Raw genomic sequence first — 22,391 nt, forward strand, 5'->3', positions numbered from 1 at the left:
AAGAATAGAATTAAGGATACAGGTTTATGAATAGAATTAAGACTTGGTTGTTCAAGTCCGATATGGTCTAGTGGCTAGGTTATCTGGCTTTCACCCTGAAGGCCCGGGTCGGACTCCCGGTATCGCAGTCAGTGCTTTTGTACCGCTTTTAAAGAATAAATTTAAAGACACATTTATAGGAATAATATCTAGGGTTGCTCAAACCAGTCCGATATGGTCTAGTAGCTAGGATATCTGGCTTTCACCCAGAAGGCCCAGGTTCTATTCCGGTATCGGAGACAGTGCTTTTGTACCGCTTTAAAAGAATAAATTTAAAGACACATTTTTAGGAATAATATCTAGGGTTGCTCAAAACAGTCCGATATGGTGTAGTGTCTAGGATATCTGGCTCTCACCCAGGAGGCACGGGTTCGATTCCCGGTATCGGAGCGAGCGCTTTCGTACCGCATTTCAAGAATAGAATTAAGGATATAGGTTTATGAATAGAATTAAGAATTGGTTGAGCAAGTCCGATATGGTCTAGTGGCTAGGATATCTGGATTTCACCCAGAAGGCCCGGGTCGGACTCCCGGTATCGCAGACAGTGCTTTTGTACAGCTTTTAAAGAATAAATTTAAAGACACATTTATAGGAATAATATCTAGGGTTGCTCAAACCAGTCCGATATGGTCTAGTGGCTAGGATATCTGGTTTTCACCCAGAAGGCCCGGGTTCGATTCCCGGTATCGGAGCGAATGCTTTAGTACCGCATTTCAAGAATAGACTTAAGGATATAGGTTTATGAATAGAATTAAGAATTGGTTGAGCAAGTCCGATATGGTCTAGTGGCTAGGATATCTGGCTTTCACCCAGAAGGCCCGGGTTCGATTCCCGGTATCGGAGAGAGTGTTTTTGTTTCGCATTTCAAGAATAGAATTAAAGATATAGGTTTATGAATAGAATTAAGACTTGGTTGAGCAAGTCCGATATGGTCTAGTGTGTAGGATACCTGACTCTCACCCAGAAGGTCCGGGTTCGATTCCCGGTATCGCAGACAGTGCTTTTGTACCGCTTTTAAAGAATAAATTTAAAGACACATTTATAGAAATAATATCTAGGGTTGCTCAAATCAGTCCGATATACTCTAGTGGCTAGGATATCTGGCTTTCACCCAGAAGGCCCAGGTTCTATTCCGGTATCGCAGACAGTGCTTTTGTACCGCTTTTAAAGAATAAATTTAAAGACACATTTATAGGAATAATATCTAGGGTTTCTCAAATCAGTCCGATATGGTCTAGTGGCTAGGATATCTGGCTTTCACCCAGAAGGCCCGGGTTCGATTCCCGGTATCGGAGCAAGTGGTTTTGTACCGCATTTCAAGAATAGACTTAAGGATATGGGTTTATGAATAGAATTAAGAATTGGTTGAGCAAGTCCGATATGGTCTAGTGGCTAGGATATCTGGATTTCACCCAGAAGGCCCGGGTCGGACTCCCGGTATCGCAGACAGTGCTTTTGTACAGCTTTTAAAGAATAAATTTAAAGACACATTTATAGGAATAATATCTAGGGTTGCTCAAACCAGTCCGATATGGTCTAGTGGCTAGGATATCTGGTTTTCACCCAGAAGGCCCGGGTTTGATTCCCGGTATCGGAGCGAGTGGTTTTGTACCGCATTTGAAGAATAGAATTAAGGATATAGGTTTATGAATAGAATTAAGACTTGGTTGTTCAAGTCCGATATTGTCTAGTGGCTAGGTTATCTGGCTTTCACCCTGAAGGCCCGGGTCGGACTCCCGGTATCGCAGACAGTGCTTTTGTACCGCTTTTAAAGAATAAATTTAAAGACACATTTATAGGAATAATATCTAGGGTTTCTCAAATCAGTCCGATATGGTCTAATGGCTAGGATATCTGGCTTTCACCCAGAAGGCCCGGGTTCGATTCCCGGTATCGGAGCAAGTGCTTTTGTACCGCATTTCAAGAATAGACTTAAGGATATAGGTTTATGAATAGAATTAAGAATTGGTTGAGCAAGTCCGATATGGTCTAGTGGCTAGGATATCTGGCTTTCACCCAGAAGGCCCGGGTTCGATTCCCGGTATCGGAGCGAGTGCTTTTGTTTCGCATTTCAAGAATATAATTAAAGATATAGGTTTATGAATAGAATTAAGACTTGGTTGAGCAAGTCCGATATGGTCTAGTGTGTAGGATACATGACTCTCACCCAAAAGGTCCGGGTTCGATTCCCGGTATCGCAGACAGTGCTTTTGTACCGCTTTTAAAGAATAAATTTAAAGACACATTTATAGAAATAATATCTAGTGTTGCTCAAATCAGTCCGATATACTCTAGTGGCTAGGATATCTGGCTTTCACCCAGAAGGCCCAGGTTCTATTCCGGTATCGGAGACAGTGCTTTTGTACCGCTTTTAAAGAATAAACTTAAAGACACATTTATAGGAATAATATCTAGGGTTGCTCAAACCAGTCCGATATGGTCTAGTGGTTAGGATATCTGGCTTTCACCCAGAAGGCCCGGCTTCGATTCCCGGTATCGGAGCAAGTGCTTTTGTACCACATTTCAAGAATAGACTTAAGGATATAGGTTTATGAATAGAATTAAGAATTGGTTGAGCAAGTCCGATATGGTCTAGTGGCTAGGATATCTGGCTTTCACCCAGAAGGCCCGGGTTCGATTTCCGGTATCGGAGCGAGTGCTTTTGTACCGCATTTCAAGAATAGAATTAAGGATATAGGTTTATGAATAGAATTAAGACTTGGTTGAGCAAGTCCGATATGGTCTAGTGTGTAGCATACCTGACTTTTACCCCGATCGGCCCGGGTTCGATTACCGGTATCGGAGCGAGTGCCTTTATACCGCTTTTAAAGAATAAATTTAAAGACACATTTATAGGAATTATATCTAGGGTTGCTCAAACCAGTCCGATATGGTCTAGTGGCTAGTATATCTGGCTCTCACCCAGAAGGCCCGGGTTTTATTCCCAATTTCGCAGCGAGTGCTTTTGTACCGCTTTCAAGAATAGAATTAAGACATGTTTAAGTAAGTCCGATATGGTGTAGTGGGTAAGATATCTAGCTTTCACCCAGAAGGCCCGGGTTCGATTCCCGGTATCGGAGCGAGTGCTTTTGTACCGCTTTTAAAGAATAGAATTAAGGATATAGGTTTATGAATAGAATTAAGACTTGGTTGAGCAAGTCCGATATGGTCTACTGGGTGGGATACCTGGCTTTCACCCAGAAGGCCCGGTTCGGTTCTCTGTATCGGAGACTGTGCTTTGTACCGCTTTTAAAGAATAAATTTAAAGACACATTTATAGGAATTATATCTAGAGTTGCTCAAACCAGTCCGATATGGTCTAGTGGCTAGTATATCTGGCTCTCACCCAGAAGGCCCGGGTTTTATTCCCAATTTCGCAGCGAGTGCTTTTGTACCGCTTTCAAGAATAGAATTAAGACTTGGTTAAGCAAGTCCGATATGGTCTAGTGGCTAGGATATCTAGCTTTCACCCAGAAGGCCCGGGTTCGATTCCCGGTATCGGAGCGAGTGCTTTTGTACCGCATTTCAAGAATAGAATTAAGGATATAGGTTTATGAATAGAATTAAGACTTGGTTGAGCAAGTCCGATATGGTCTACTGGGTGGGATACCTGGCTTTCACCCAGAAGGCCCGGTTCGGTTCTCTGTATCGGAGACTGTGCTTTGTACCGCTTTTAAAGAATAAATTTATAGACACATTTATAGGAATAATATCTAGGGTTGCTCAAATCAGTCCGTTATGGTCTAGTGGCTAGGATATCTGGTTCTCACCCACAAGTCCCGGGTTCGATTCCCGGTGTCGGAGCGAGTGCTTTTGTACCGCATTTCAAGAATAGAATTAAGGATATAGGTTTATGAATAGAATTAAGACTTCGTTATGCAAGTCCGATATGGTCTAGTGGTTAGGATATCTGGCTTTCACCCTGAAGGCCCGGGTCGGACTCTCGGTATCGCAGACAGTGCTTTTGTACCGCTTTTAAAGAATAAATTTAAAGACACATTTATAGGAATAATATCTAGGGTTGCTCAAACCAGTCCGATATGGTCTAGTGGCTAGGATATCTGGCTTTCACCCAGAAGGCCCGGGTGCGATTCCCGGTATCGGAGCGAGTGCTTTTGTACCGCATTTCAAGAATAGAATTAAGGATATAGGTTTATGAATAGAATTAGGACTTGGTTGAGCAAGTCCAATATGGTCTACTGGGTAGGATACCTGGCTTTCACCCAGAAGGCCTGGGTTTGGTTCTCTGTATCGGAGACTGTGCTTTGTACCGCTTTTAAAGAATAAATTTATAGACACATTTATAGGAATTATATCTAGGGTTGCTCAAACCAGTCCGATATGGTCTAGTGGCTAGTATATCTGGCTCTCACCCAGAAGGCCCGGGTTTGATTCCCAATATCGGAGCGAGTGCTTTTGTACCGCTTTTCAAGAATAGAATTAAGACTTGGTTGAGATAGTCCGATATGGTCTAGTGGCTATTATATCTGGCTTTCACTTAGAAGGCCCGGGTTCGATTACCGGTATCGGAGCGAGTGCCTTTATACCGCTTTTAAAGAATAAATTTAAAGACACATTTATAGGAATTATATCTAGGGTTGCTCAAACCAGTCCGATATGGTCTAGTGGCTAGTATATCTGGCTCTCACCCAGAAGGCCCGGGTTTGATTCCCAATATCGGAGCGAGTGCTTTTGTACCGCTTTTCAAGAATAGAATTAAGACTTGGTTGAGATAGTCCGATATGGTCTAGTGGCTAGGATATCTGGCTTTCACTTAGAAGGCCCGGGTTCGATTTCCGGTATCGTAGCGAGTGCCTTTATACCGCTTTTAAAGAATAAATTTAAAGACACATTTATAGGAATAATATCTAGGGTTGCTCAAACCAGTCCGATATGGTCTAGTGGCTAGGATATCTGGCTTTCACCCAGAAGGCCCGGGTTCGATTCCCGTTATCGGAGCTAGTGCTTTTGTACCGCATTTCAAGAATAGACTTAAGGATATAGGTTTATGAATAGAATTAAGACTTGGTTGAGCAAGTCCGATATGGTCTAGTGTGTAGGATACCTGACTTTCACCCAGAAGGCCCGGGTTCGATTCCCGGTATCGGAGACTGTGCTTTGTACCGCTTTTAAAGAATAAATTTAAAGACACATTTATAGGAATTATATCTAGGGTTGCTCAAACCAGTCCGATATGGTCTAGTGGCTAGTATATCTGGCTCTCACCCAGAAGGCCCGGGTTTGATTCCCAATATCGGAGCGAGTGCTTTTGTACCGCTTTTCAAGAATAGAATTAAGACTTGTTTAAGCAAGTCCGATATGGTCTAGTGGCTAGGATATCTGGCTTTCACTTAGAAGGCCCGGGTTCGATTTCCGGTATCGTAGCGAGTGCCTTTATACCGCTTTTAAAGAATAAATTTAAAGACACATTTATAGGAATAATATCTAGGGTTGCTCAAACCAGTCCGATATGGTCTAGTGGCTAGGATATCTGGCTTTCACCCAGAAGGCCCGGGTTCGATTCCCGTTATCGGAGCTAGTGCTTTTGTACCGCATTTCAAGAATAGACTTAAGGATATAGGTTTATGAATAGAATTAAGACTTGGTTGAGCAAGTCCGATATGGTCTAGTGTGTAGGATACCTGACTTTCACCCAGAAGGCCCGGGTTCGATTCCCGGTATCGGAGACTGTGCTTTGTACCGCTTTTAAAGAATAAATTTAAAGACACATTTATAGGAATTATATCTAGGGTTGCTCAAACCAGTCCGATATGGTCTAGTGGCTAGGATATCTAGCTTTCACCCTGAAGGCCCGGGTCGGACTCCCGGTATCGCAGACAGTGCTTTTGTACCGCTTTTAAAGAATAAATTTAAAGACACATTTATAGGAATAATATCTAGGGTTGCTCAAACAAGTCCGATATGGTCTAGTGGCTAGGATATCTGGTTCTCACCCAGAAGGCCCGGGTTCGATTCCCGGTGTCGGAGCGAGTGCTTTTGTACCGCATTTCAAGAATAGAATTAAGGATATAGGTTTATGAATAGAATTAAGACTTGGTTGAGCAAGTCCGATATGGTCTAGTGGCTAGGTTATCTGGCTTTCACCCTGAAGGCCCGGGTCGGACTCCCGGTATCGCAGACAGTGCTTTTGTACCGCTTTTAAAGAATAAATTTAAAGACACATTTATTGTAATAATATCTAGGGTTGCTCAAACCAGTCCGATATGGTCTAGTGGCTAGGATATCTGGCTTTCACCCAGAAGGCCCGGGTTCGATTCCCGGTATCGGAGCGAGTGCTTTTGTACCGCATTTCAAGAATAGAAGTAAAGGGAAAAGGAGAGTTGACCATAATGGGGAGGTGGTTTTTGGTCGTATATGCTATAGGGAGTGCATGTTAATTTTCCTTCGACGGTGATTTCTCTTGATATCTCCTCGGCTATCGAAGAGTGGTTAACCGCAGACCGATATCAGTGACACCCTGCGAGGGGGTGTGATAAGACGCCGGAGTTTAGGAGTGTTTCAACGGCGGATTAGAAATCAAGAATATCGCCCATTCCAAATGCCCGTAGATCGTCGTCAGCGATATCATGTATATATATATATATATATATATGTATGAGTGATAAGTTTTTCATGATGTTATGCAAACAAGTAGCTACCGGGGGGGGTTGAAATTGAAATAGTAAACAATCGACAGTATAAAAGAAATATGCAATTTGTTTTTTACTTATTCTTCTGTCGACTGCGAAACGATTCAAAATGTATGTATAAGAGGTAGTCTCTTAGACGACAGTTAATTGTGTTTTGATAGACTTAAGTTAATTGTGTTTTCATTTTAGGCTCACGTCCAAAATATTCCCGATTTCAACCCTCAAAGGAATTGGAGTAACACCGAACTGCGAAATTCAACTAGGTTGTCTGAATGGGAGCTCACTTATAACATTGACTGAAGGAGAATTCCAAGAGCTATACAACGCTAGAGCGGGTATTACTTCGTTCCTGGAGGATCAGTCAATCGCCTCACCTCCCTGGTTTTTCGAGGGGTCTCAAACGAAGCAAGTTGAGTTAACTGAATTTCGAGGCATCAAAATTCTAAACGTTCGAGAGATGCGCCTTGGTAGCGGAGTAAATTACGGTGAACTCTACCCCACAAGAGTTGGGTTTGCCATTTCCAAACCTCTCTGGCGATCTTTCCTAGAGAAATTTGACGAGGTTACAACATTTCTAAAGGAAGCCAAGCGGGTCTATGATAAAATTAAAAAAGAGGTAGTTGGACAGTTATCAGAAACGATCACCAAAACGTGCTCTGTTTGTGAAATTGACCACCCATCCCAAACAAAACACGAGTGCCTAATGTACGACTGGAATACCCGGGTGGAAATGAACTTTACAACAGCCATGAGTAAAATTAGCTACTCCGAGATCACAGATGAATTCGCCTCGAATACATTTCTGGATGAACAGTTCTGCGAATATATGATTTGTAATATTGCTTGTATCTCCAAAAAATTACTGATGAAAAACGAAGGTGTTACTACACAATAAAATCAATCTATCATTTTCTAGTCTAATCTCTAAACTTTCATTAATATATATATATATAACCTACAAAACAGTTCGATTAGAAGTTTTTCTAAAAGATCGTTTTATTCGAGTTTTTAAAACCTAAGCGATCGATTTCAGATGAGAACATCTTCATAAAATAGGGTTAATCCTATAGGAAATTCATTTCGCAAATGATCGATTTCGGTAGAGTTTTTCCGAGCTATATGATCGCTTCTATGGCGATAAAATAAAACTAACTACTTAAACGATGGTTTAGGTTATCAGAAACCGTCATAATATCGAACGTTTAGAAATTGCTATACCAGAGGGGTTTGTATAGGTGAATATCCGTTGACTTCGCTCATTTATTCGTTAAGAGTTGAAAAATCCGGTTATGTATCCATTCTATCACACATTTAACGCCATCTTGGCTGGTCCATCCCAGTCTGGTTAGACTCAACTGGTTCTCAAACTAATTGAGTATCAGGATGTAATGTTCTCACCAAAATTTAGTGAGATTCATTGGTATTACGGAGAAAGGCAACCGTTTTTTGATAAATTGAAAGGCAAAGTTATTTTCAAGGATGGGTTACCAAATTTAACTGAATATAACGATAGTAAACCCTTCCTCCTTATAATCGACGATCTAATGGGTGAAAACAAGGGGCAGATTGGTCCCCTATTTACTAAGGGTAGTCATCACAGAAATCTAAGTGTAATTTTCATCACTCAAAACTTATTTCACCAATCTAAAGACTCTCGAGATATTTCTTTGAATGCGCACTATATCATACTCGTGAAGTCACCTCGCGATAAACAGCAATTGAGTACAATTGCCAGACAGATGTTCCCTGAAAACTGGCGTTTCGTAGTCGACGCGTATCGAGACGCTACGAGTAGCCCCTTCGGTTATCTACTACTTGATATGAATCAACGATGTCCGGAGAACCACCGAGTTAGAACCGGGATATTTCCACACGAGTCAAGCGTCGTGTACGTCCCCAGGGTATAAATTAGAAAGCCACACCAACGATGCGGCATTCTACAAGAATGACTTACGCTGTTCGCTCGCAAAGAGATTTGCTCTCTGTCTTAGCTAAATCGAAACGCGGTCAGAGACGGGTTTTACTGAAAAGTGCTAAGAAATCATTAATCGACGCCATATCAGAGTGTATACATAATTTATTACAAGGAAAAGTAAAATTAAACGAGTCTCAAAAAGCTCGGTTAGCTAAACATTCTGGGAAACTAAGAAAAATTGCCAGTAGAAAACTATCTTGGAAACGTAAACGCGCCATTTTAGTTCATGACGGGTGTGGATTTTTCTCGTTCCTCTTCCCCCTCGTTTCTACGATTATCAGCGCGATAGCTGGAAATAATTCATAATTATGCAGTACGCCCAGAAAATGTTACTCGTCCCTAGCGAGACGCTCAAAGATGACCCCTTTTTCCATCCTCAAAAACAGGTGGTAACGGCTTTAGACGGTGATATGAATTCTATTCTAGTTCGAAAGGATTTGGATGATAGTTCAAAATGGCGTCTATACGAACAGACTTTACAGCGGTATACTAATCTACATACTATAGCCAAGCAACCGAAACATATATTGTTAGAGAACAACCCTAGATCGACTTCAAACGTGGCTTGGATGGAAGATATCCCACTTAAGTATATAGCCAGTGTTCAGAAGTTAGTGGATCAGATTGAAAATATCCCTGGACAGCTTAGGTGGTTAGCCAACGGTGAAGTAGTTGTTAATAATTCTGTAGTCCCAGGATCGGATATTGTTTTAGAATTTGTCAGACCTACGTCGTACTCTAACACTAAACCAAGAGGATTTTACGCCGTATCGAACTTGTTAGCTCAACACCCACCACTAGAACCCCAACCATCGAATCGAACATCACCGGCATTAAAGACTAGGTTACGCTCTACAAATAAACCGTTATCTGCGATCCTCAAGCCTCCGACTAAGAAAAAGACTACGGTGAAAAAGATTAAAAAGGTTGGACCGACAGGAATCTCATGGCTTCCCTACAAAATGTCCCCAAAATCCTAGAAGGCATATATTTTAACCCATCTCACGAAGCTAGTTTTGGAGGAGTAGAAAAGTTATACCTAGCAGCGAAACCCTCGGGGGTCTCCAGGCGACAAGTGGTCGATTGGTTAAAGGGTAGGGATTCTTTTACGTTACACAAAAAGGTTTTTAGAAAGTTTGAACGTAACAAGGTTGTGGTTCACCATATATACGAGCAATACCAGGCGGATTTAAATGATATGCGGACCTTAGCTAAGTATAACGATGGTTATAATTATATTTTAACAGTGATTGATTGTTTCAGTAGAAAGGCGTGGGCAATACCCATGAAAACAAAAACCGGAAACTAACACACATCAAGTTTTTGACACTATCTACGGAAAATACCTCGAACAGAAAGTCGCATGTATTAATACAATAGATTTGAAAGTCGGGGACTACGTTAGAATTTCTCGTAACAAGATGGTTTTCGAAAAAGGGTATGAACATAACTTTACAATGGAAGTTTTTAAGATTATAGGGAAAATAGACAGATACCCTCCTGTATTCAGATTAGAGGATTTAGATGAACATCCTATAAAAGGCGTGTTTTATGCTAGGGAGCTCCAGTCGATAGATAAACCCGTAACGTACAAGATCGAGAAGGTTTTACGTCGACGTACTCGAAACAAACAAAAGGAGATTTTTGTAAAGTGGTAAGGATACCCTGAGTCCATGTCTAGTTGGATTTATGCACAAGATGCAGTCCCCCTTCTACCTAACACTTCCTAGCAACGCTAGTATGCAAATTTACGAAAATACCACAACCTGCTACTCTACCAAACTATCAAAATGTATACAATTGGAGGGGGGACATTGGGAGGTTGCTCTAGTTGAGATAATATATCCAGTATCCTTTCATAATGTTAAGGAAGGCGAAGGTTACATGGAGTTAGCGGTAACTGAAATATCTCCTAAAAAACCGATGGTTCATCCTCAAGCTACCGATCATAGTTCCAAAGCTGTTTTTAAGAAAGGTGGTGGTGTTGATACCGTAGAAAAACCCACCCCTATAGGGGATTATATTCAACATACCCGGCGGTTATTATACCAGTTTGCCTGTGCTATTGAAACAGCTATACCACAGCCTTGAGTCGTGGGAATATGCATCTCGGTTTTCTTTTATCAGCGACCCCCTCACCAATCACGTGGTTGTATTTGTAAGACGGAACACGTCGATAGCCTTTTCCCCTGTCCTTTCCAAACTCCTTGGTTATAACGATGATCATATGCCTCTTAGTTGCCCTCCTGACCAACCTGAGATAAATTTAAGAAGCGACATACCCGCCAGATTAAATTACTTCATACCGGATCAACTATTTGTCTATTCCGATATAGTAAGCAATGAACTGGTAGGCGACACAATAGCGCCATTACTTCGTATTGTCGGCGTTGAAGATAAGCCCATGGCTCCATAGTCACTAAAACGTTCGATTCACCTCACTATGTTAAAGTTGCTAAACGTTATTTCGAGACGTTAGAAATAGATATAAGAACGAGCTTGGGTCAACCGACGGCATTCGAGTTCGGACAGACAACTTGTAAACTTCATTTTAGACCATGCCCAAACCAGACGTCTTAGGTCATCGCTGCGAGTACCGGTCGTATTACCTCGACCAGGTGGGTGGAGGAGTTTCAAGTGTTTTTAGGGGGAGACCACACCAAAAGGGTCATGGGGTAGGAGGCTTGCTCAAGCGTTTGTTTAGATGGGCTAAATCGTTATTAGTTAAAGGTGCTAAATATCTAGGTGTTAAAGCCGCTACGACGGGATATAAAATATTAGGCGATGTAGCCGAAGGACATAATATAAAATCGGCTGCCAAACGTCGATTTAACGAGACTATGGACAATATCGTCAACCCTCAGAAAGGGTCAGGCGTTATAAAGAGGCTGAAGCTGAAAAGAATATCAGTTACTCTCAAGGGAGCAAAGAAGAAACCACGCGACATTTTCTCACGATAAAATGCTCTCCATTCAAGCCCTGAAGAGTGAACTCGATACTTTTGCTTCCACACCTACCCAAACAAGTATCGAACACGGACAATGGACCTGGTGTAAACCCTTATCAGCACTCAATGACAGCTCTACCGTCGAATACCTCATCCCCGGGAACGGGGATTATTACACAGATGTAGCGCAAACCATGCATTACACCAGACTAAGTGTAACCAAAGACGATGGTGGGATTCTACCAGACGATGCTGTGGTGGCTCTCGTAAATAACGCCGCTGACTCCTTATGGCGAAACTGTGAAATCTATTTTGGTTCTACCCTCGTAACACCGGCGGCAAAGAACTACTCATATCGGGCATACATCGAATCCCTCCTAAACTATGGACCAGCCGCTAAAAACACGCATTTGTCTTGCGCAGGTTGGGTTAAAGACGAGGCGGGTAAGATGGACGATCTAGCTGGTAGCGGTTTCCTTGTCAGAAAGAAAGCCGTCGAAAAATCTGTGGATATCGAATTTTACTGTCCCGTATTTAGCGATGTGTTTAATATACCTGAATATCTGGTGAATGCTGTGGATGTTAAAATGAGCTTCTCGAGAAACAAAGATGAATTCATGCTGATGTTTCAAGAGACTACAACTCTCACAGGTTGTAAAATAACGCTTAAAGAAGATGGGATAAATGTACGCAAGGTTAAATTGGCTCCCAAAATATTGTTAGCGCATGAAGCTGCTCTCGCTAGAGGCGCTGCCCAGTATAACTTTACGCGTACTGAGATAAAAACGAAAACTTTGTCAGCGTACACAAGGAGTCAGAGTTTCGACAATATATATCTAGGTGCCCTGCCTACTCGCGTCATAATCGGTCTAGTTTCCAACAAGGCGTTCAAGGGTAGCTACACCCATAACCCCTTTAACTTTAAAAATTACAATTTGAATCATTTAGCTTTGTATGTTGATAACGATCAGATACCTTCTAAAGCCTTAACACCGAATTTTACTAAAAACTTGTTTATGAGAGAGTACCACACCTTGTTTTCGGGGTGTAATATCCATTATAAAGACGACGGTAACGATATATCCCCTTTCGAGTACGCTAATGGGTATACTTTATATGCCTTCGATTTGACCCCTGATATTTCGGCTAGTGATTCCAACTTCTGGAATATTGTTAAGCAAGGTCAATTACGATTGGATCTGGGTTTTGCGACCGCCTTACCCGAAGCAGTTGTTTGCATCGTTTACGCCGAGTTTCAAAGCTTGATTCAAGTTGATAAAAATAGAAACGTGATTGTCGATTATTAATGTCAGCAACAAACACAGTAGATTTAAATTACGCCCTATCAAAAACCCCTAGTTTTTTGGGGGTTTTTGCTTCGGCTAGGCTCCCCCATAAGGTTTCCAAATATCCAATTTCACTCATTATAAACTTCGATCAACACCATAGACGAGGGTCGCACTGGATTTCCTTTTACATAGGCGTCCAACGTGTTACTTCGATAGCTTTGGCTTGCCGCCATATTTTATACCTAGTATAAGATTGTTTCTATCGGAACATTGTAAGAAATGGTCGTGTGGGAAGAGGCAACTACAGAGTCTTGATAGTAAAGTTTTTGGACAATACAGCGCCTTGTATATTATACATAGAAGTTTGAAGAAAAGTACTAAAAGCTTTTTGGATGGGTTTTCCCGGAGGCAACGCCAGAATGATCTGAAGATCACGAAGCGCTTCAATAATCATATAATAAGACTGAAAAGGAGTGTGAATGACATATAATGTGTACCATATTTAAGCAATTTTTTCAGAATACACTTCTAATGACAATATGATAAAATAATTCATGTACAAATCCTTTTAATAAAATTATAAATTTTTATTTATTTATTTTTCCTATTTCTAGTTCTTTAACTCGGTCATTAAATTTTCCTATTAATCGATGACCATAAGATAGGGTTCGTATCCCTCCAGGAAGAATGTATTTCTTGTTATCGCAGGCGGATAGCGTCTTCTTCCTCTGGCTGACGGTGTATAGGTTATGCTTATCGCTAACAATCCTTTTCATGACGCAGGACGTCTCTTCCGCGTCGAATAAGCATTCGCGGTAATTCACGTGGTGGATAGAACGCTTCACAACACGGCGAGAGATCCCTTTCGCAGTCTGCTTTTCTCCAACCTCCGATAAAATGGAATAAAGCTTAGGTCGAAGTCCCACGAATTCTAATTGAGAAAATTCCTTAACACGTATTCGGTATAGAAAAATCGGGAAAATTACCTTTAATAATACCCCCATTCATCTCGTCTTTCATTTTACCCAGAACCTTTTTATTGGCGTCGTTGAAAAGTGGGTGTGCTTTTGGATAGCCTGAGAAATCGAACCGATCACCATGCTCCTTGAAGTCGGCGTACACGTCTTCGGTTTTGATGTCGTACATTAAGCTATCTACGAATGAAGATAGTTAGTCAGGGAAAAATAACGTTAAAGGTTAACTATCATACCCGTATCGGTGAACTGTAGTATGGCATGGTCTCCGTATTTCTCTCTGATGAAATCGTAATGAAATTTATACAGAAATAACTTAGCGAGATCTAAAATTGAGAAGCCGGTGAATATAGGTCTATCTATTTAGGTAGAGTAATTTTTTAGCCCGCTGGATTCCAACCAATTCATTATGATATACTATGAACTTTTGAAAGGAGGGTGACGACGCTTTTTTAGTCGCCTTTTCGGTTGTCTTCACGAGGACAAAGTCGATTCTATTTCGCAAATTCTCCATCGTTTTGCCGAAAACACTAATGTATCATAAGAATTAATAAAAAAAGAATATATCAGTTATATTGGTACGCTTTATACCTGTTGTTCATCAAATTAAAAAAGTCTCGTTGAAATTCTGTAGTAGCGATCTTCCTCTTCTCCGTGTTGAAATCAATGTAGGGACTAAGCCAAGGTCCTTGACCGAACGATAGTACTCGATGTACTTTTTTTAGTTTCATACCCAGGGGGATATAATATTTAAGATTCCTATAATGTATAACGTAGTTCGTCTTGCTATCTAGAGTTGGTACGAGTTTGGGTAGGGTGTCTTTTAAGGGGTGACCGTTCTTCGCCACTAGAAATTTGTAGGTTGGGGAAACCATGTCAACCGATATCTTCCTCGAAATTGTTCAACGGGAGGTAGTCCTTCATAACGGTACCTAAGTGTAGGAAATTAAAGTTTAGCTCGATATTACTAAATTTTAAAATGAATATATCTACCGTATAAGTTGTTTATATCTAAATATACGATGTAGTTGCTGGGCTTAGACTCATCGTGATTAGGGAGGTATTTGTTATTGGCTTCAGCGAATCGATAGCTTATTAGGGATACACCGCCTCTAATTCCACGTTCTACAATTGGGGAAAACATTAATGGAAAATACTGATAAAAAATTTAAATGTAGCTACCAATGTGTCGGTAGATGCATGTCAGGATCCAACAACAAATCTAATTTTACACCCGTCTTTAGGAGGGCAGCTTCCCAAGCCAACCCAGGTCCTGTGTATGAGTGTGCAGGGTCTAGACGATAATAATCCAAACACATGGCCCTAAATTCTTCGAAAACACACGCCAACTGTAGTGTATCAATTTGAACGTATGTATCGTGAAGATCGCCTAGATTTTTAATTTCAAATTTTTCCCAGACTTCTTGAGTGTGTCGGTAATTTTCATTGGATATATGCTCGTCAGTTAAAATATTGTAAAATGCTTCTTTAGGGGGTAATTGCGTCTCCTTAAACCCTGTCATCGAGTCCATATAGTCATCGGGGTACGATAGCTTCTTGAGGGCTAAACCCACTTACTGAGGATTATATGAAGCAGCGAGGATACTAAATTTATTGATCCCATCCTAGCTAGATTTTGAACTAGGGTGTCCAACGAGGCTGGCTGCGCTGGCATAAATCTCATTGAATCTATAAACTGCAAGCAGCTAAATCCAATACATATATAGCGTTCTGAGTTATTTGGGATGACCGTTATATCCTGCTCCTTGAAAATACCCATCTTCTGCAGGATCAGGTGAGAATCATAGCTTCAAGGGGGGGATTATGAAAATAGTTTGTATTTATAATGAAGGGTGTTATTTACTTGGACATATTGTGGAGAACAACCGGGATTTTTTTGTCCATCCGCATCTTGAGGTTACAGCTGTTATGGGCACGACCTCTGAAACTACTTAAAATTAAGGGTAATTAAATACGGGACTCGCACAACAAATAACAATTTAAACTCATCTGTTAAATGGCAGTGGTCATTAACACCATAATCCTTGGTCGTCAAAACTCCACCACAGATATAACAGTTTGTTGATTTCCTACAGGCTTCTAATTCATCGGTGGCTAAGTCAATCGGAATGTTCTTTTGTAGAATCTCCAATATATTTTCCTCCTCCATCAACAAATTCTCGAGAAACACTTCGACAGCGTCTATTCCACGATACGTGACGGGTAGCCTAGACTTAACTAGAGAAAATGGCTAAAAACAGGGTTGTTTATAAGAAGCTGGAGACGTACCATCTGGTCCAACTACTACGTAGCTGAATCCACAGGCAACGTGCTCGGCGAGTTTTATAGTAGAGGAAAGTGTTGAGTAATTTGTATAAGTTTGATAACGGTTTAAAATGCTCTCGAAGTCGGCATAAACAACGAAGGGGCATTAAATGAATATGGTGTAAGATGAGGAAATTAAATAGAATTTGAAAATATTTTACCTTCTGCATCCATTCAAATTTCTCAAAATATGGAACAGGTTTTTTCAGAGGCATCTCAATTCGTTGTGGCGCATGGATGGAGCAATGTTTTTTATGTTCGATGTGATTTTTCCTTGCGTTTGGTCCGGAATACCGATGCAAGCATCTTCTACATACATATATTTTCCCATTGTGGTTGGTGAAGTGTGTTAGAAGACGACTTAGGCTTCGAATGAGGCAGTAATGTTTTTTTTCTTTTTCACCCCAAGCAGGAGATAATTTCCCTATCTTCGATAACTACCTGTTCACTAACGTAGCGGGGGAAGACCCCACCCTCCCAAGCAAACACGTTAATCTATAGTTTGTTTTTAGCCTCGAAGTTTTTTAATTTAAGATTGTGGAGTAAAAAGAGGAAACATTTCCAAACAGTCTAATTCGTTCTCATATCTGGGAGCACGGCAGTGCTCCCCGCCAAGTCGAGCACTGACATCCTTTTCTCGAAGCAACTCACGGTACTTTTCACACCACTGTAACTTCGTGATGGGTATAGGTAAAAGTCTGAAATTTTGCTTGCCGCGAGGACGGTCAATCCTAGCAATAGTTTCCAAATTTCAAGTTCCTACCCTTTATACTTTTCGAAGTATCGAAGGTGAAATCTACCTTATTTTGTCACTCACTCACTCACTCACTCACCGATCATCAAAATTCTATGGTACTTCTAGGGTAGATAGAAACTTAAAATTCAGGATTTTGTTTTCATTTATTTTATAAAGCACAGAAAAATTAAAACATCCCGAAATTTTTATAAAATTGTTCTTTAGTTCTTTATTTTAAAACTAGATGGCGCTGTCGTCTTTTCAACAGAAATAGTGTGTGTTCTTGTTGAAAGGACGTAAAGGTCGTAACTGATGCTACATACTTATATTAGGATATAGCGTACTATCTTTTTTGTATATTCTCTAGGGGTCGAAAAGGGTAATTCAGCGTAAATATGGACAAGCGTTAGCAATTATATTGGCAAACGAAGTACAACGAGAGGGTCTTGTTTTAATACAACTACCGAAGTATAACGAGAGGGTTCTACAAAAAGAAGTGAGATCCTATGAAAAACATTAACATGTACCAAAATGGGCCAAGCCTCGCATTGTGTCCTTTCCGCCGTAAAACGTTCTGAGATCCCATGTAGAGCCATGTCTGCCTTTTTGTTCTTATTCAATCGCCAATTGAACAATTATGATATAAATTAAGTCATTTTCCTAATTAATAACCAATATTCTTTGACTCTATCATTATTATACATCTTTGTTCGTATCAAAAATATCGTGACTTGGCAATCGCATGTAACTACCTTATAAACGTGTACATAGGGGTGTGCATGACTCATCTTATAAACTTGTACATATACACTCGACCATAAACGATTTAGTGAACATCCCTTCGATTATTTTAAAATCGGCGACGATTTAGTGAATATCCCCTCGACTCCCTTTCAATATTACTTACATGCGATTGCCAAGTCAAGATATTTTTGATACGAACAAAGATGTATAATAATGATAGAGTCAAAGAATATTGGTTATTAATTAGGAAAAGGACATAATTGTTCAATTGGCGATTGAATAAGAACAAAAAAGCAGAGTTGGCTCTACTTGGGATCTCAGAGCGTTTTACGGCGGAAAGGACACATTGCGAGGCTTGGCCCAATTTGGTACATGTTAATGTTTTTCATAGGATTGCTTATATCTCGAGACAAGATTCGCGTTCAACTCAACTGGATGGAGGTGGGCTAGGCAAGCCCATTTAAAACACATACTATCGTGTGATTTTATGTTGAGAACGCTCTTTGTTTCTCTAAGCCCCTTGGGGGTGGCTATGTAGGAGCCTGTGACGAGGGGGAGATACTTGATAACATCCACTTGTAGGTAAAGAATTTTATCTACCACCCAATTGCTCCCTAGCTCCTGGAATTCTTGCATCTGATTACAAATAGCTTGAACACACCCGTTGATCTGATTTTCAAATTAATCCGCTAAGAGCGTAGTCCTAGTTGTACTTAGTAGGTATGGTGTGTGCTCTATCTCTTCACCGTTGGGTAATGCTTTAATATAGCGTACTCGAATTATAATATTCCATTTAATTCCCTTTCTCCTAATAAGTTGTTGCTCCAAATATTTGATGAGACTAGTGATGAGAGGTGTCATAAAACGTTCAAGGTCTGTCTGACAATCGGGTGGAGTGAATCTAGCACTTAGAATCGCATCCCCTAAGGCTAACCTCTCCCCCGAATTGGAGGCAAAATCATTCTCGTCAGGGGCGGGAACCTCCTGTGGTTGAAAAGGATCCCTTTTGGATGGCATGGGTTCAGCCTTGGCCGGTGTAGGATCGTTTTTGGACGGTGTTGATTGGCTTTCGGGAGACGTTGGTTCGCTTACGGAACAAGTAATTGGTAAATTATCTGTAACCATAATGGGAAGGCAGTTCTAGTCAGGGGTGTTATGCGACATCCATGCTAATTTTAATTCAATGGACACCCCCCGAATATGTCCCCTGGTAATTGAAGACTTGAAGAGTGGTTTAACCGCAGGTCGTCGTCAGCGACATCATGTATTTTATATGATAAGACGCTGGGGCTTCGGTAATTCTAGTATATAGGCTTAAGTATTCAGGCGATCATATTCTCCGCGTGAGTAACCACTTATCAGAGAGAAGTAACCATAGAGACCGTGAAAAGCACCTAATTACGATGTTATTAATATGCAAAATATGGAGATTTCGACGACAACGGTTATATATTTAGGTCCATTTACATATATGTTTGTATAAGGGGGAGACTGAGTGGTAAGTTTTTAAGAGGTGGTTCAAACAAACCACGGTATATAAGGTTTTGACGATGAGTGAATAAAGAATTCAGACGATCAGATTCTCCGCGTGAGTAACCACTTTTCAGAGAGAAGTAACCATAGATACCGTGAAAAGCACCTAATTACAATGTTATTAATAGGCAAGGTATGGAGATTTCGACGACAAAGACATGCGCTCTCGAAGCTAGCTTCCTGCGAGCTAATGGCAGGGACATAATAAAGGAATTGGTGTACTACATCGTGCAAACGGGTAAGAATGGGGTCTCCACTTTCAAACCACCATTTCAGTACAGCGAGCTCAACTTCAAAGACAGGCGATTGAATGGATGGATCGCCCGTAATATAGGAGGGTTGTTTTGGTGTGATGGCGAATATAATTACAAGGACTTCGAAAATATTATAAGTGGTCCTGTACAAAAGGCAAATGCGTTTTGGACGAAGGGACTCAAGAAGTCAATGTTTCTGTCGAGATATGCAGGTTGTGAAGTGGGAAATGCTGAATCTCTAGGCTGCCCGAAATTAACGCGAGAACCACTCAAACTACTCGAGACAGAATTTGAACTATGTAAATTCCATAAAAATAACACTCCGTGTTGCTCCATTAAAGCTTATAAATTAAATTTGCGGCTTAAAAATTAAAGTGTTTGTATATAAATAATAAAAATTCAATCCAAACTGATAACCGATCTTTCAATTTTAGGATAAAAAGCTTACAAATTTAATACAAGTGTTTTTTTCCATATTTCTAGAAAGCTCTCCATAGAGTACTTCAGTTATTTATGGTTTGGAGAGGATTTTTATTTAAAAAAAAATTCAATCCAAACTGATAACCAATTGCTCAATTTTAGGATAAAAATCTTACGAATTTAATACAAGTGTTTTTCCATATAGTACTTCAGTTATTGATGGTTTGGAGAGGATTTTTATTCTGTATAAAACGGTTCGATTAGATAGAAAATATCATTCTCTCATCAACACATTCTCATCGCAACTATGGATTCTACGACGTCTATCCCAACCATATGCAGTCTGCTGTATACAGCCACCCTAGGATTGATAACCCCGAAGGTAGAACTAACATTCAGAGTTTTTACTATAATAATTCGCAAATACCATCAGCGATGACATAACGGTATCTTCCCTGACGAGGGGACCAGTCAAATCAGAGTGAATCTCCACTATCATGCGAACCTGGAGAACGTTCGGACTAACGGACTAAAAGGAAGTCAAAAATTTATATCGGTAAGATTTTCTTTATTATTACTAGCCTCGTAAGGTACTCTAAAATTACAATTGAGTTTATATGTAAATATACCTTCAGGTCAAAAAAATCGACATCCCAGTCGAGGGTGAAGTAGAAGTGGTAGACATCCTGAGCTCTCTGGGGATCGAAGTCAATACCTCCATGCAGGGTTTTCCAATTCCACGCTCCAATCAGTTGTCTATCCCAACGGCGATACCAATCACCCACCAGGAACCTATTCCGACAACGTCACCGACTCTGGACCACGCACAACTGCAGACGGGTAACAACAACCCTCAAACGTTTTCCAGGGATGCCCTACCAGAAACACCCTAATCTAACCTCCTAAAAAGATCTAAAGCGACGAGCAAGGTCGGATCCAAAAAGAGGGGTAGGAAAACTAAACCGGTCATCGAGACGGATGCTTTAAAAGATTTACTCACCCTAGAGCAGATCTGTCAGGAGATCATGGACGACCCCGAGGTGGATTAAAAAAAATAATAAAATAAGAAACTGTTAGGAAAAAAAATAATTTGCAATAAACCAGTAATTAAAATTAGACGTGTGTTTTCATCTCTTGATTCCACCCTTTAGATTCTATCTCTCGAGTATCTTCGGAGTTTCAAGTTTACTGATAAGCGCTGGGTGGTATATAAACCCGCCCAGAGTTTTGTATTTTATTATGAACTATAACCTAGTTAACTAGTTAGTACTTCATAAAATATGTTTCCGTGTAAGGTATGCGGCTTCGAATTTTGGAGAAAAGATACGTTAACGAGACATGTTCGAGAACAACATGAGGGTGTCAAATACACTTGTGATACGTGCGGGAAAGGTTTCGCCCGTAAACCACGTTTAACACGACATTCTCGGACTTCACACTAGTTGTTTCTGTTTTTCCCCTCTTACTTGCAGGAATCACAGAATTTAAATCAGATCTTGATTTACTGGGACATACAGTTGGATGTCCTTTTTTGAACGAAGATAATATTGCACGTGTTGGTCTTGGACATACATTCGGATGTTTTTTTTGAGCGGAGATATTTCATGATTTTCACTTTCATCCAGTGTTGATTTAAAGGCCTTATTCCTCGAGCCCCGAGGTTTTCGTTTAACATTTTCTTTCAGCGACGGGTCTTTGGTGTAGAATTTACCAACTAGTTGAGGTAAAATTGCCATTTTAAAAAATAGGTTGGCTTTTTCGAGTTCCGTGTTGAAAAAAAGGTTCATTTGGATTGATCCTGTTGATTTTAAAATCAACATTGGTCCATACGCAAAAGTCTGCATAATTTCTGTTAGTGACAAATAATTGAGCCTGTACTTGAGAATAATTCATGTGATTAGTCTTTAACTTGAATTGGCAATCTAAACAGAATTGTTTTTTTCCAACCCGGCCCGATAAGATTTATCTTTTAACGAATGAGGGCATTTAACTTCAATTAATCCACGACCGCAACACTCACAGCTGACAAACCCGTCTGGCGATGCTCCAAGATGAGAATAATCAACATTCAGGTAAAGACCAGCTGATTCATACTTAAAGTATACATGTTTTTCTTTCATAATGCGTTGGTACTAGTTGATCATGGTCTTTTCATGTGTCTTCCCCCATCGTGTGGCCTCGTTCTCAAAAGTGTTGGCGTTTAGGTAACAAATATTATTTATCAAGGAAATTGATGGATTTTGCGGGTTTGTGTGGCAGGATTGATACAAATTTGAAACGGTAATTCTTCCTTCTCGGAATTTATGCCATATTTTACTGTTGGCCTTAAGTTTGGTCTCACTTTCTACTTTTTCAGCTTCAGCAAGTGTGAATTGAATGTTTATTGTTTGACAGTAGTTAGTAAGTTCCGAAAGAGGCAGTCCTACTTTGGATTCGTCAAACAATTCCGTCAGAACAATGGGATTGTTTTAAGTCAAACATATTGGATTGTATGGTCGCTGATAT

General features: G+C 40.4%; 2 protein-coding genes and 14 non-coding genes across 16 annotated transcripts; 15 read left to right on the forward strand and 1 right to left on the reverse strand.

The window, feature by feature from the left end:
- Positions 1-659: 659 nt before the first annotated feature.
- On the forward strand, positions 660-731 carry TRNAE-UUC (transfer RNA glutamic acid (anticodon UUC)). Its single transcript has one exon. It is a non-coding gene; the product is annotated as a tRNA-Glu (tRNA).
- Positions 732-810: 79 nt separating this feature from the next.
- TRNAE-UUC (transfer RNA glutamic acid (anticodon UUC)) lies at positions 811-882 on the forward strand. Its single transcript has one exon. It is a non-coding gene; the product is annotated as a tRNA-Glu (tRNA).
- A 380-nt stretch (positions 883-1,262) lies between these two features.
- Positions 1,263-1,334, forward strand: TRNAE-UUC (transfer RNA glutamic acid (anticodon UUC)). Its single transcript has one exon. It is a non-coding gene; the product is annotated as a tRNA-Glu (tRNA).
- Positions 1,335-1,564: 230 nt separating this feature from the next.
- Positions 1,565-1,636, forward strand: TRNAE-UUC (transfer RNA glutamic acid (anticodon UUC)). Its single transcript has one exon. It is a non-coding gene; the product is annotated as a tRNA-Glu (tRNA).
- A 230-nt stretch (positions 1,637-1,866) lies between these two features.
- TRNAE-UUC (transfer RNA glutamic acid (anticodon UUC)) lies at positions 1,867-1,938 on the forward strand. Its single transcript has one exon. It is a non-coding gene; the product is annotated as a tRNA-Glu (tRNA).
- Positions 1,939-2,017: 79 nt separating this feature from the next.
- Positions 2,018-2,089, forward strand: TRNAE-UUC (transfer RNA glutamic acid (anticodon UUC)). The gene has a single exon. It is a non-coding gene; the product is annotated as a tRNA-Glu (tRNA).
- A 380-nt stretch (positions 2,090-2,469) lies between these two features.
- TRNAE-UUC (transfer RNA glutamic acid (anticodon UUC)) lies at positions 2,470-2,541 on the forward strand. The gene has a single exon. It is a non-coding gene; the product is annotated as a tRNA-Glu (tRNA).
- A 79-nt stretch (positions 2,542-2,620) lies between these two features.
- Positions 2,621-2,692, forward strand: TRNAE-UUC (transfer RNA glutamic acid (anticodon UUC)). Its single transcript has one exon. It is a non-coding gene; the product is annotated as a tRNA-Glu (tRNA).
- A 779-nt stretch (positions 2,693-3,471) lies between these two features.
- Positions 3,472-3,543, forward strand: TRNAE-UUC (transfer RNA glutamic acid (anticodon UUC)). The gene has a single exon. It is a non-coding gene; the product is annotated as a tRNA-Glu (tRNA).
- Positions 3,544-4,073: 530 nt separating this feature from the next.
- TRNAE-UUC (transfer RNA glutamic acid (anticodon UUC)) lies at positions 4,074-4,145 on the forward strand. Its single transcript has one exon. It is a non-coding gene; the product is annotated as a tRNA-Glu (tRNA).
- A 781-nt stretch (positions 4,146-4,926) lies between these two features.
- On the forward strand, positions 4,927-4,998 carry TRNAE-UUC (transfer RNA glutamic acid (anticodon UUC)). The gene has a single exon. It is a non-coding gene; the product is annotated as a tRNA-Glu (tRNA).
- Positions 4,999-5,503: 505 nt separating this feature from the next.
- On the forward strand, positions 5,504-5,575 carry TRNAE-UUC (transfer RNA glutamic acid (anticodon UUC)). The gene has a single exon. It is a non-coding gene; the product is annotated as a tRNA-Glu (tRNA).
- A 380-nt stretch (positions 5,576-5,955) lies between these two features.
- Positions 5,956-6,027, forward strand: TRNAE-CUC (transfer RNA glutamic acid (anticodon CUC)). Its single transcript has one exon. It is a non-coding gene; the product is annotated as a tRNA-Glu (tRNA).
- A 230-nt stretch (positions 6,028-6,257) lies between these two features.
- TRNAE-UUC (transfer RNA glutamic acid (anticodon UUC)) lies at positions 6,258-6,329 on the forward strand. The gene has a single exon. It is a non-coding gene; the product is annotated as a tRNA-Glu (tRNA).
- Positions 6,330-11,625: 5,296 nt separating this feature from the next.
- LOC149611417 (uncharacterized protein F54H12.2-like) lies at positions 11,626-12,918 on the forward strand. The gene has a single exon (XM_089858529.1). It carries the CDS (start codon positions 11,626-11,628, stop codon positions 12,916-12,918), a length of 1,293 nt encoding a protein of 430 aa, XP_089714655.1.
- A 569-nt stretch (positions 12,919-13,487) lies between these two features.
- LOC149611418 (uncharacterized) lies at positions 13,488-14,109 on the reverse strand. Its single transcript, XM_089858530.1, has 2 exons — positions 13,887-14,109; positions 13,488-13,831 (listed from the first exon to the last, which is right to left on the reverse strand). Exons 1-2 carry the CDS (start codon positions 14,044-14,046, stop codon positions 13,488-13,490), a joined length of 504 nt encoding a protein of 167 aa, XP_089714656.1. The 5' UTR covers positions 14,047-14,109.
- Between the last annotated feature and the right edge of the window lie 8,282 nt (positions 14,110-22,391).

This window comes from Phalangium opilio, unplaced genomic scaffold (genome assembly GCF_054372755.1).
Source record: "Phalangium opilio isolate 3A_F unplaced genomic scaffold, DU_Popi_V2 ptg000246l_1, whole genome shotgun sequence".
Lineage (NCBI taxonomy): Eukaryota > Metazoa > Arthropoda > Arachnida > Opiliones > Phalangiidae > Phalangium > Phalangium opilio.

Excerpts from the sequence above, each read along its gene's own strand:
- LOC149611417 (XM_089858529.1), top strand. The coding sequence starts at position 11,626 with ATGCTCTCCATTCAAGCCCTGAAGAGTGAACTCGATACTTTTGCTTCC.
- LOC149611418 (XM_089858530.1), bottom strand. The coding sequence starts at position 14,046 with ATGTACGACATCAAAACCGAAGACGTGTACGCCGACTTCAAGGAGCAT. Across the intron at positions 13,832-13,886 it reads GAATGGGGGTATTATTAAAG|AATTCGTGGGACTTCGACCT; the intron begins GTAATTTTCCCG and ends TTTCTCAATTAG.